General features: G+C 38.8%; 1 protein-coding gene across 1 annotated transcript in view; it reads right to left on the bottom strand.

Moving 5' to 3' along the window:
- LOC130176195 (mucin-5AC-like) overlaps positions 1-12,415 on the bottom strand; it is a 36,193-nt gene that overhangs the window by 22,233 nt on the left and 1,545 nt on the right. Inside the window, exons 5-29 of the mRNA XM_056387140.1 lie at positions 11,205-11,295; positions 11,021-11,124; positions 10,723-10,936; positions 10,487-10,612; positions 9,077-9,194; positions 8,846-8,984; positions 8,635-8,739; positions 8,471-8,543; positions 8,233-8,370; positions 7,969-8,133; positions 7,789-7,883; positions 7,537-7,663; positions 7,187-7,442; positions 5,886-5,935; positions 5,686-5,786; positions 5,428-5,579; positions 5,166-5,304; positions 4,981-5,088; positions 4,704-4,883; positions 4,375-4,614; positions 4,076-4,232; positions 2,525-2,653; positions 2,207-2,357; positions 962-1,005; positions 14-205 (exon numbers count right to left, since the gene is read on the bottom strand). Coding sequence (XP_056243115.1) covers positions 14-205; positions 962-1,005; positions 2,207-2,357; positions 2,525-2,653; positions 4,076-4,232; positions 4,375-4,614; positions 4,704-4,883; positions 4,981-5,088; positions 5,166-5,304; positions 5,428-5,579; positions 5,686-5,786; positions 5,886-5,935; positions 7,187-7,442; positions 7,537-7,663; positions 7,789-7,883; positions 7,969-8,133; positions 8,233-8,370; positions 8,471-8,543; positions 8,635-8,739; positions 8,846-8,984; positions 9,077-9,194; positions 10,487-10,612; positions 10,723-10,936; positions 11,021-11,124; positions 11,205-11,295 — 3,394 coding nt within the window. The remainder of the gene's footprint in view (positions 1-13; positions 206-961; positions 1,006-2,206; positions 2,358-2,524; positions 2,654-4,075; positions 4,233-4,374; positions 4,615-4,703; positions 4,884-4,980; positions 5,089-5,165; positions 5,305-5,427; positions 5,580-5,685; positions 5,787-5,885; positions 5,936-7,186; positions 7,443-7,536; positions 7,664-7,788; positions 7,884-7,968; positions 8,134-8,232; positions 8,371-8,470; positions 8,544-8,634; positions 8,740-8,845; positions 8,985-9,076; positions 9,195-10,486; positions 10,613-10,722; positions 10,937-11,020; positions 11,125-11,204; positions 11,296-12,415) is intronic.

Genomic DNA, 12,415 nt, shown 5'->3' with positions numbered 1-12,415 from the left:
GTGTATTTCTTACCAGATGTGCTGAAAGTAAAGGCTGTTGTTGTTGATGTCTGGGTGGGTGGAGTTGTAGGGCAGCTTCCTATATTTCTGGTAATATTTCCATCTTTCCCACAAACAGCAGTGATACAGGTTCCATCTCCATCATGTGTGTCATAGACCTTATCTCCATACTTGTATATATGTCCTTTATATGAACAAGTGCAAGCTGCAAAAAAGAGAAGGCATCATTCAAATCTTTATTGTTTTCATACCATTCATAATATTGTCTTTTCAATTAATTTGTACATTATGTAGCTTTGTCATTGAGAACTGAGGCAATCGGTAAAACTATACCTAGGGGTGGGCAATATATCAAATATAATTGATGTATTGCAGCTTGTCTCATGTGGAATGAAGGAAATGACAAGTATAAATTGCCACATAAGTCTTGTAAGACACCGACATTAAAGTCACATAGGCATTTCGCTCCTTATGCTTTCTCCTGTGGTGGTCTCTCTCTCACAAACACTACCCCACCCCTCCAAAGGTTTCGGTTTTATGCAATGTTGCTAGTATGTCTATTTTGCTGGAAACCTCGCATGTGATGCTTGAAAAATAGGCCACTCTAACCTTTTAAAATGGGAGCTGAAATGAAAAACGAAGACCTTAGGGTGAAATTTCTTTCTCAAGGAGTCTTGTCATTTGGTTATGTTTTCTCCCTTTTTGCAAATTTAAAATTGTTCTAATAGGAACGACTAATGAATATACAGCAAAAAAAGTATGTTTTAATTCAGACAAATGTTGCAAGGACTGGAATCATCATACTCCTGCATTTTATACATCAAGGTATTAAATTGTGCAATTATGAAGTGCTTTATAGGAGATTTCAAAATATCAAGATATATATCATATATCATATTGCAATATTATTTGTATATCACCCAAAACTAATTATAACCATAATAATGTTTATGATTCTCACCTTGGACATCATAGCTGCAATTCACCTTTGCTGAGGAACAATAACTGAAAGATAAATGAAGGAAGAAAATGTATCTTGAAAATATGTACAGTGTAAACAGACTGAATGTAAATTTTTAGCCTTATGTCTATATTTAATGTTTTCTGTCTCATTTCAAGTTATTTTCACAGTTACCTTAAAGTGGCAATCGGCAACCTTTCAGCTTAACTCCCCTTGCATTTCCAAGTGGTATTAATGTTGGTGCCGCTGCACAAAGACTGGCTCAAATATAACTGAACATAGTAAGTTTAACTACTGCTTATTTTATGAAAGGCCACCGGCAGAAAATGGTTTCTTTGTTTATATTATCAAATGAACAATGAATCAAAGATATAAGAATTTAGAAGAACAACAACTTTTTAACCTTTTAGGAATTTGAACTTGAAACCTCGATCAGTGCAATGATGTAGGCAGAGTAAAACGCCTGGTTGTATTAATAAGTAGAAATAAGGCCAACTGAGTGTCGGTTTGGAGCTCTCTAAGAAAGCCATCGGGACTGCTTTTACTAACCCTATCAATCTATTTACCGACCCTCTCTCCAGTCCTGGTGGATAAATCCAGGGCTGAATTTTTGTCCTAGTCCAACCATGGCTTTCTCCATCGAGTTAATGCCTATCTGAGGTTCACTCTTGTTTTACCTCAGTTTCTATCACTCTCTGTCCTCACCTTCTTTGCCTTCTCCTACAATAAGGCTCTTTTATTTCACCAGGTTTCCACAGTTACTGATGACTACTGGGGAAAACAAAGGATCTATCCTCTTTCTGTTTTGGTTGCACAGCAGCAGACGTGCTTTTTTTGTGCTGTAAATTGAGTCTTAATTTTTTCATGAAGGTTTATGTCCAGTGGCGGGAAGAATTGCATAGTGGAAGCTAGGCTTATAGGGAACCGATCTAAATGCAGATAGCATCATTATTCCTTAGCTATTAAATTTTGAAATCAACATTTACTTTACAATGATAAGATGAAGTAAAAACTTGTCTATTGCCACTTAAATTTCTTTACTATATAAATACATATAAGGAAAGCTACTGTAATAGTTTTCACTCTATATAGTTGAAGAACATGACTGTGTGACACAAGTGTACATTATTTCAGTATAACAGCTTTTAAAAAATGTATAGGTTATCATTAATTATTATTGATTAATAATGATAAATAATTATTAATTTTTCACCAACTCTAGCATTACTAAGGAAGTTTTCTTACCAGTTGTGACAGTTTTCCTTTGGAGGCATGAATTTCCCATCTTCGTAATGTTTTCCTTCATCATCATAGCAGCCACATTGCTCCTTTGATACACACTTCATGGTAGCTTCATTCAAATAAGGTCTTTCAGGTGGGCATCTTGGATAGCACCCTTAAAAAGTTACATGTTAAATTAAACTGCAAAACTAGAAAAGAACAGGTGCTGACAAGGTGCTGCTAAACCGCCTCAGTAGAAAAGACCATTCATGGTCAAATATTTCTCTCTAAATAATAGTAGCCTTAATTATACATAAACTATCCCTTTCATGTCATTTGTACCTTCTAATGCTGGGATTTGATTGTAGCATATTCCTGAGGGATTCCTGCATGTCTTCATGCAAGGTTTTCCACAAGGCTCATAGTGCCATTCACACTCTCCATCAGGGTTGTAAAAATCACAGAATAGAGCTAATGGAACAAAAGAAAGGGACATTAATATAGTTATTCTCATACTTAATTAACATTAACTATGAAACCTTTATAATACAATGAGTGTCAGCTTTAATTTGAAAACTATATTATTAAAGGTTCTGTAAAAGAGAGACTATGTTCTATGTAAAGATTAGCTAAGTGTAGTAATGGCGTCCTTAGCAGACAACAAAGTGTGTGTGTTGTAATCTGAGTTTCTCTGGTCTTTGTTTTGGTAGCCAGCAAGGGCGGATCTACAGGGCGGGAAGGGGGGGCAGCTGCATCCCCACTGTAAAGCCTTGCCCCCCTAACTTTTGTGTTTTTAAAATTGTACTAAAAACAAACTGCCACTATGTCCACAAGCTTCCCAAAGCACTGAATCAAACAATGAATTGACCAAAAGTGAATCACTGTAAATGTTATCTTAGGCTCCTCAAATACTTAGCCACGGCCCTGCATCAAACGTGCAGAGTGGCGTTCACACACAGCGAGAGAAGACAGCATGCTGGAGAGACCAGGAGGGTCAGAGCAGGCCACAGAATGAAGAGTGGAAGAAATAAGTGAAGAAGAAGAGGAAAAATAAGAAATTAATGTGAAGGATAAAGATGAAGTTTCAGATTCAGAGAGAGTGACAGAGACAGGGAGTGATAAGGAGGCAGATGATGATGATGATAGGGAGACAGAGGGTTCAGCTGGACCACGGTATGTTGTTGTTTTATCTAATGTGTTGCCCTTTTATTTAGTTTTTGTCCTGTGTCAGTCTATATTTTTAATCCTGTGCCTGTTGCTTTTATCAGAATGTCAAACTGAATTTTTTAGAAACTACAACCACTTGGGTAGTGTGTTTATACTGGGCATGATATAACAATAAATAGTTTAAAAGTATTTTTGTGGATCTTTTGTTGAATCCATTAACATATACAGTATATGGGGATTCCCACATACTGTCCTCCCATGCCACCCTGCCAAGACCTCTTGCCACCCCTCTGTCACCCCATATAGATTTTTCTAGATCCACCACTGGTAGCCGGTCTAGTACCAGTAATAGTTTGTGCATGAGTCCCCTCCGTGAGAGTAATTTTGTGCAACCATGAATTTGTTCAGCAAATGTTGCTACTGCTAGCTGGCAAACTGCCAGCATTGCTGTGCAGCATGTCACAACAATACAAGCATTGGCTAATGGTTGTGGCTGGATTGTTTATTGTCGGCTCTCATGTACACGGTAACTTTATTCAGTTGCGCAACTTGTGTGTTTAGTGGCTGCTTTCAGTGTGCTCTGAGATGCTGGTGGTCTAGTGTGACACCTAGTGGCCGTGACAATCCTTTACAGAACCTTTAAATTCCAATGCTGATTCTGACAGATGACATAATACATGGTAATATTCATTTATCTCCTCACAGAAACACAAATAAAACACGTACGGCAAATTGTGGGAGTCCTCCATTTCACACAGGCCCTGGCCTTATTACAGACTGCTGCATAGGCTGCTACTGCTGAGCAGAAACACTCACAATCTCCCCCTGTATTGCAGGCGCATGTGTCTCTCACACAGGCATCATAATAGCTTTGGGAATCCACCTTTTTGAAGGAAGCCAATGTAAATGCAAGCAGAAGCTGAATTGTATTTTCCTTGCTAGTTATACATAAAGCCATTCTGTACACCTGAAACTAATTACAATGACTATATATGCCATGTGACATTCATTGGCAGTTTTCTTACCTTTGAATGGCAGGCAGCAAATACTTCACTTTTGATAATGCTGCAGTGTTTTAATGCCCAGGCCTGCCTGTGTGAGTACAGACTGCAGGGATTTTTTAGCTTGTCTGCATTAGGACAGGTAGGCGACACTTTCCAGCTGTTCCCAAACTCAAGGGCTTCAACCACAACTTCTTTGTTTCTGGTGGTGAAATCATTCTTGATGTTCCCATCATAATTCCCACACAGACCACAGACTCTGCCCTGGTATAAAATGAGATCCGCTTACTTTGTAAAATGATAACCTTATTAACATGTATCTTACTTGGCTACCTGTATATCTGCTCACTCACCTTGAATGTGGAGCTGAGTTTGATCATCAGTGTTGTCTTTTTATTCCAGATGACAACAAGGCCATTCTTTGCCTCAATGACAAGATATATACCCATAGTGCTGATGTGATAGGGTATGTCCACCCCTTTGCTTTGCTCAATAACTCTGACATTTTCTTCTGAAAGAACAATTTCTTTGTTCTGAAAGAAATAAAACACGCTCATTGTAGTCCCATAAAGTTATAATCAGCATTCTTTTAAAAGAATTATTTAAATTGCATATAATAGTGTTAAATACCCCTAAGTAGAGCTTGATAGCAGTGGAGCAGATGCTTTCAGTTGTTCCACATGGGATAGTCTCAGTCACGACCCTGAAGGTGCCATTCATATCGTCCCCACAATAATCCTGCAAGATATTGATATTAGTATGACGAGATTGATTTTTGACTAATCACAAATACTAAACAAAAATATGTGCTATACCTGAGTGAAGATGTAACCACAGCCCCCATTAAAGGAGAATTTCTTTTCATCAAAAGTGATGTAATGCCCTTCTCCATATATGGTACAGGTTCCATCACATTCAAGATCTGTACACTCCCATTTTCTGTTTTTGCAGGTGCTATGATTTAAAAGGATTAATTAATGTCAATGTATGTCCTCAATTTAAAAAAAAAAAAAAAAAAAAGTGACTACAACAGAGAGCTGACACAGCATTTCATCAGGGTAAGATATGAAAGCTCACCAGGTATTGCAGTCCACAGTGACAGTCTGTCCAGAATCATAAGACTGTCCATTATAAAAGCAGGGACAGTCCTTCTCCTCAACACAGCCTCCTTTACCATCTGACATCAGACCAGCAGGACATACACAGCCCGAGATACACTGTGTGTTGACCTATACAGTTTAATAGTAGAGTAGTTAACATGTGATTCTGCTGCTTTAGCATACATGTATAGAATATTCATTAATAGTAATGCGCTAGTGTTAGTGATATTCTTACACATTCTGTGTCCAGAGTCTGACAGCTTTTTTGGCACTCTGATCCCTTGTCACCTGGCTTTGCACTGGAGCAGCTGAAGAAAACCATTGGATTGGCGCATGCTGATGACAATGATAGTGTCTTACAAAGGACATCACCATATAGCTTTCATACTTCGCTATAGTAGGAATACTATGATGGGGTGAGTGCTTTGTACCTACATTCATTTTTGTGGATTCCTGTACAGTTTAATTTTCCACCATGGCAGGAGCTAGAATGCATAGAAAGACAAACAAGGTGGACAATGAAGAGAAATACATTTTCTTGTTAATTCTTGCCAGTTGTTGCTCAGTTTCTTGCTGATACTAAAACTCAAACAGTGGTTCCCAATTGGTCTATCCTTGAGGATCTGCAGTTTTCCTTAGGCCACGTTCAGACTAATTTGTGCCCTACATGAAAGAAACGCAGACCTCTGACTCATTTGAATGCAGACAGGCTGTCAACACAGTGGTGGTGCTAACACAGGGGCTCGGGCAGACCAACAGGGTCACTGAGCCAAAAAAACATGGTCTTTGTCTACACATAGGCTAACTTGACTGCAACAAACAGAAAACTACATTGACATAGGGAAGTTTAGTGATTCCAGTTCAACAGACACAACAGTGTTTCTGGAAATGCCTGTGTCCAGTGAAATCAATCCCTTGAGAAGAAAGCCATGCTAACACAAGGTCAAACCCCTGGATCTTCCTCCTGTCCACTGAACCGCTGTATTACCAAATTAAATCAATACCATTGCAATAAAAAGTGCAATTATGGATTAAAAACCATCAATATTGAAACTATTGCATCAGCAATTAGCAAATTCAAGCTTACATAACTCTTCTTACAGCATAATATGTCAATAGGCCCAATAACATCAATAGAGGGCTAAAGCATTTGTTTTGTTGAAAATAATAGAAGAAAAGGTTTAAGAAAAGTTGTTTACAAGTTAAACTTAAGGCAAGGCCGGTAAGGATCGCACTTCACTGAGTACAATATACTGAGGGGTTTTTGGGTTAATCATCACTCGCTTGTCATGTTTCTGTCAAGCAGTTAAGTTGTGGAAAACACTTCCACCCCTGCAATTAGCAGTGGAGATCCCAGAGGGTCTGCCACAACATGAAGGGCAACCATTGCTGGGCTACTTATTTTGAAATGCTGCACTCTTTAATGCAGCAAGTCACTATTTAGTGATTTTAGTTTTAAAAATAACACTGTACTGGACGTACTCTGCAATTTAAAAGTGAATGAAGTTGACCCACAATTCACTCAGGAGACTCTGGCTGAGAGGTTAAGGCGCCAACCATTAGCTGCAACATCTCCGGTTCTTCCTCCTGCCATGGACCTTTGTTGCATCGTGTTCACCACCTCTCTCCTCTCATTTCATCTCACTACGATCAGCTGACTAATAAAATGCCCAAAATATTACAATAAAAAACATTGTTTTGCTTAAATTTTACAAGAAAACTTGTGAAATCCTCACCAAGTTTGTCCATGGACCCTGATGACGTGCCTGGGCCGCACCACTGTGTCTCCCATATGACAAGAGCATTGTGAGGCTGAAACACACTCCCCCTTCTCATTTAGGTAAGTTCCTTCAGCACAGCCACAGCCATCAAGTGGAGTAATTTCAACCTCACATGTTAAATCTGACTGACTAAGAGAGCGACAGGTGCGACCACAGCTTTTCATCTGGTAGTCGTACACCAAAGTAGAAGGGCAGGCACTTGTGTATTTCTCTGTTGAAAGGAAATATATCGCTTAAGGTTTGAATACTATAAATAAACACCAATTTCCTTTATTGCACATTTTTATATTTTGAGTAAAACTTACGGCATGTGGTGTCCCTCCATCCATTCAGTAAGACACCTTCAGCAGCACATGCATGGACATAGGACGATATGGCAGCACACATGCACTCCTCACTCTTTTCACAGGCGCAAGTATCATAAATACAAAACTGCAGAGAGAAGCGGCAACAAGCTTAATGAATAGTTGAAATGTACAGTTGTTCAATAAGCAACATAACACAAATACATTAATACACACACATTAGACTGTATACAAAAAGAAATCACTGCTTACAGCCTGATAGTTTTCTGGGTTTATTTCAGAATGGCACTTGGCAAAAATCCCCTTTGGGTCTGACAGCAAGGAGCACCAGTGTTTGGCGTATTTCTCTAAAAGAAAGCAAATAAACCTGTTTACTGATAGAGGGCTTTGAAGAATGACAATAAAATATGGAGCATACTGTCTGCGACCTACCCCTGTCAACGCTCAAAATGCAGGGGTCCCCTAGCATGTTTGTCATATCGGGGCAGCTTGTTTTGGTCTTCCATGTGTTGGCAAATGTCCCAGCCGTTCCCTCAATCAATCCATTTGTGGTTTTGAAGTCGTCAGCTCCAACATCATTAAAATCTCCACAAAGGCCTGAAAAAAGATACTTTGACTTTATACTCACTGAAGTACTCACTGCAAAAGGTTGATGTTTTATACTACTATCAAAAGTGCTCAAGAATTAAAACACACCATTGAGTTTTCCCTTATTGGACACACTGGCTTTGATGTAGATCTGCATAATGGGTGTGAGCTGAATCTCAAGATCAAGCCCATAGGTAGTGTGGATAACAATGAAGAATGTCGATGGGCTGAAGACTGTTATGTCATCTGTGAAGGAAAAAAACATTTTCTCATTGAATAAAGAGACTTTTACTTTACTCAGCAATGTCAACATCTAAACATACAACTAACAGAACGGGTCCCTCACCCATGAAAAAAGGCAGTTGAGAGACCATTTTGTTATAAAAGAACTGTCCGTTGGCTTCAACTACAATCATCTGCTGCGGGAAAAAATGACAAAAAAACATCAGGAAACATATTTCCACACATTACACGTTATTAAGAGAGAACCATAGTATACTGTAATATTACCGTGTGTTTTGGCAGCATTAGAGTGACTGCAGACAGGCAAGTTGATTTGTCTGATTTTTCACATTTGACCAGGTCACCAAGGACAGTGAAAGTCCCATTAGTTTCCTAAAGTCAAGAGGATTGAAATATATTTGATTACAAATTGTTCTCTTATTTACCTGTACTTCAATTTTGTGTACAAAGGATAAATGAATTAGTTTGAATTCCTAACCTTGGAGAGGACATAAGAGCAGTCTCCATGGAAAGTATATGTTTTGTCATCATAGGTGGAGATGTGGGAGCCCCCCAGTATGGAGCAGATACCAGGACAGTTCAAATCCTTGCAGCTCCACTCACCCTTAGTACAGGTGCTGTCAACAGAGTATAGTTAGTTCAACCGGACAGACAATCTTAAATACACATGTTGTAAATATAAATATAATGAAGTTAAGAAAGTGATTACCATTCATGACATGCCCTTGAGTATGTTTCCCCTGGTTTGTATGGCTTGCCATTGTGTAAGCAGGAGCACTGATGGACAGCAACACACCCACTTTGTGTAATGTCATCAAAGACAGTCCCTTGGGAGAAATATAATGACATGCTTAGTTCTTAGACCAAAAGTAAAATGCTCTACATTTATATTGCAAAATATTTTGCACTTATTTTATTATCAGTGTCCCAAATGTGCAGAACACCGTAGGTGTCATGGGAAAATTACCAAATAGCTTTTCAATTACTTAATTTGTGTTCTCAGTCAATAATTTGTTTGCACAGATTAGTAGAACATAACAAACAATATTTTTGAAATATTAACACATGTTAAAACGTTTTGACAGATAAAAGCAGACTAAATATTGAGCATATCCGTACAAAATTAAAACAAAACTGCATTTAATACAAGCACCTCGTTTAGATTTCACTGTCCGTTATTTGACAACTGACACCATTTACAGTATCTTGCAATACATTAGGCAACAAAGTAATAATTATGCACCTAACTGATTGCAGCCAAACCTATGTCCAATATACTGCAGCATCGCAACTGTATAAAGCAGTGGCTCTCAAAGTGATCTGTGGCTTGGGGACCCCTAGGGGTACCTGGGGTTCTTAGGGGACCCAAGCAAAAGAGGAATAATTTATTTTCACTATAATTCCCAACGACAGAATGTATGACTATTTTGGTCATGGGTTACAAACAATTTCTATAATAAAACATCTAAAAGCAAAAATCTTATCAAATGGGGGTCCTTGGTCTAATGTGCGTGAGTGTAGGGGACGTTGAAGTGAAAACATTTGATAACAGTGTTGAGGGGACAAGGAAATGGGCGGACTGGGTTCATTACAACAAATAAATGTCTGTGATCTTAATGTTTATAGATCGTTGATGCAATAAAATTCGGATGCACCAATTTTCCTGTAGCCAGGCTAGATACATGGAATACAATGATAATACCTTTACCCGAAATCAACTATGAGAGGGCAACAAAACTGAACCCTACAGGCCATTTCAATAAAATCGTATTTGAAAAGATATGACAGGCTAATTTCTACTAGACAGCAGCTACAGCAGGTTGAGAAATACAGAGCCAAGATTTATCATTTTAGTAATTATAGTTTCTGATTGTTTTGGTTCTGCTGATTTGTTTTGTCCTTATATCTGCTGTCTGTCTCATTGGGCTCATGTCTCACCCATGTCACCGCTATAGTCTACTGGGGCCGGCCTCGTCTAGCAGCAGCATCAAAGGAAAAGCCAGTCTCGTTTCGTAGAATGTTTTCATCCATGTTTTTTACGCACCGATACACAAGCTAGGGGTTAAGTCTGCTGGACTCTTAACATGATCTGTGCTGGTTTTAACATCAGGGAACTTACCGGGTGGACAGAAGCATCCATCTATGCAGTGATCCTCACACATTTGGCTTCTCTGGGGGTTGCTGCAGGTGTCAGTACAGGGACTACCACATTCTTTGTACTCCATGTTGAAGGGGCACGTTCTTGCTGTTTAGCACATAAAAAAAAATGCACATCAGAAACACTGATTTTGATAAATAACTACCCTGAACCAATTGAAGCTTGAACATACATGTGTTCTTGGTTGCTGCTCTTACCACATAGTTGTGTGGTTTTCCATTGCTGTGGTTTCCCGCCTGTGTGAGCACACTGACGGGAGTATTCTGAGATGGTCGAACACAAGCATGAAGTGCTGTTGCTCTTACAATGGCACAGGTCCTTTGCACAGGCTTTGATAAAGGAGTCAGTATCAATCAGGTTTTGACAGCTGAGGAAGGCAGGTCCTGACAGCAGGTTCTTGCAGAGGTCTTTCTGTGGGTCAAAGTATATGATGTATTTAAATTGTACCTAAATGTTGTGTATGAAATTATATAAAACAAATCCATTTTCACATACCTGGTCTGCGCAGGTCTTTGTAGCTGTAGAGATTTCTTCACAGTTTTCAGTGGGACCATTGACTTTCCAGACCTCCCCATAATCCTCAGGAGTAACAGAATCCCCTGTAGGAAAAGAAAGAGTTTATGTAAAGACTAATTTTGTACAATTACGTTTCTTTTAAGATTTATTATTTAGTATTTACCTGCTCTGATGAACTCATCATAAATCTGGACTCCGTTGAAATCACCACACAGGCCACATGTCTGATTCTTGAATTTTGCATCCAGCTCAACCTTTAAACCAGTGAAAATTAGATATGAATAAACTTGACAATTAGTATTATTTAATTTTTGCTTGTCATTATTTGTAGTCTGATGAAGCTGCCTTTCTTTTTTGTGTTCTACTATACCACAAAGAATTTCATCATCTACTGGTGAAGGACATGCGATTCAGTCACACACATTTTGTATACAGGTTATCATCAACACAGTGTGTCAGGTTCAGTGCAGTCATAGACAGAAGAAATGTCATCGAGCAAGACACTGAATCTTCACAGTTCTTTATTTCACCTTAATCTGTTCCCTAATCTCTGGATTAGCAGTCAAATGGAATATTGTGTATGTATTTTCAGAGCTCAGTATATACGCTTATTTGTAAGCTATCAAAATAATCAATATCAGATATCATTTATACGGAGGGGTGAAAATAGGCCGGTACGGTCCGGTACTGCGTACTACTAAAAGATTCAGTGGTGGTACGCAGAAGGCTACCGATGAAAGGTGAAAGCAGCTGTCTGCCCAAAACCCGCATTCAAAAAAAAAGTCACGGTCACATTTTCAGCGAAAGACACACACACGCGCCAACGTTATGTCATGACTAATATCGTTTAGCAGGCATATGTTTGTTGTAAAATCTCCCGAGTAAAATGTGTAGTAGAATATCTTGTTATGTTTCATGATATTCTGTCTTATTCCAACAATACAGGCAGCTGTTCAGACAAGCTGTGTGTGAGACGACGATCAGGGATCACTCTGCAACTCACTCTGCAACTCACAGCGCCTGAGAAAAGTGCCTTTGATTTATTGCTCTGGCGCGCTCGAGACCACGGACTCTATTCATGTCGTTTGCACCGGGACAGGATGATACGAAGGAGTATTAGGGCCATGGATGAGAAATAATGAAGGGAGGAAGATTTTTTTCACCATGCACTTTGAGAAAAAAGTCGAACTGATTCAGAAGAGGAGGATTTTAATTTTAATTTTGCCTTTCGAGATTAAAGTCGACGATATCAAACATGTTATTGATAGCGTATATTATGATAATAATATTTGGCTCATAAACACAGTCTAGTTGTCAGCATTAGGACTTTGAAGAGATTGTGCCGAAAACTGCATCTGTTCAGAAGGAAAAACT

Source organism: Seriola aureovittata, chromosome 10 (assembly GCF_021018895.1).
Source record: "Seriola aureovittata isolate HTS-2021-v1 ecotype China chromosome 10, ASM2101889v1, whole genome shotgun sequence".
Classification (NCBI taxonomy): domain Eukaryota; kingdom Metazoa; phylum Chordata; class Actinopteri; order Carangiformes; family Carangidae; genus Seriola; species Seriola aureovittata.
Note: the sequence above shows the minus strand (reverse complement) of the source record. Positions and strands in the feature narration are given on the sequence as shown.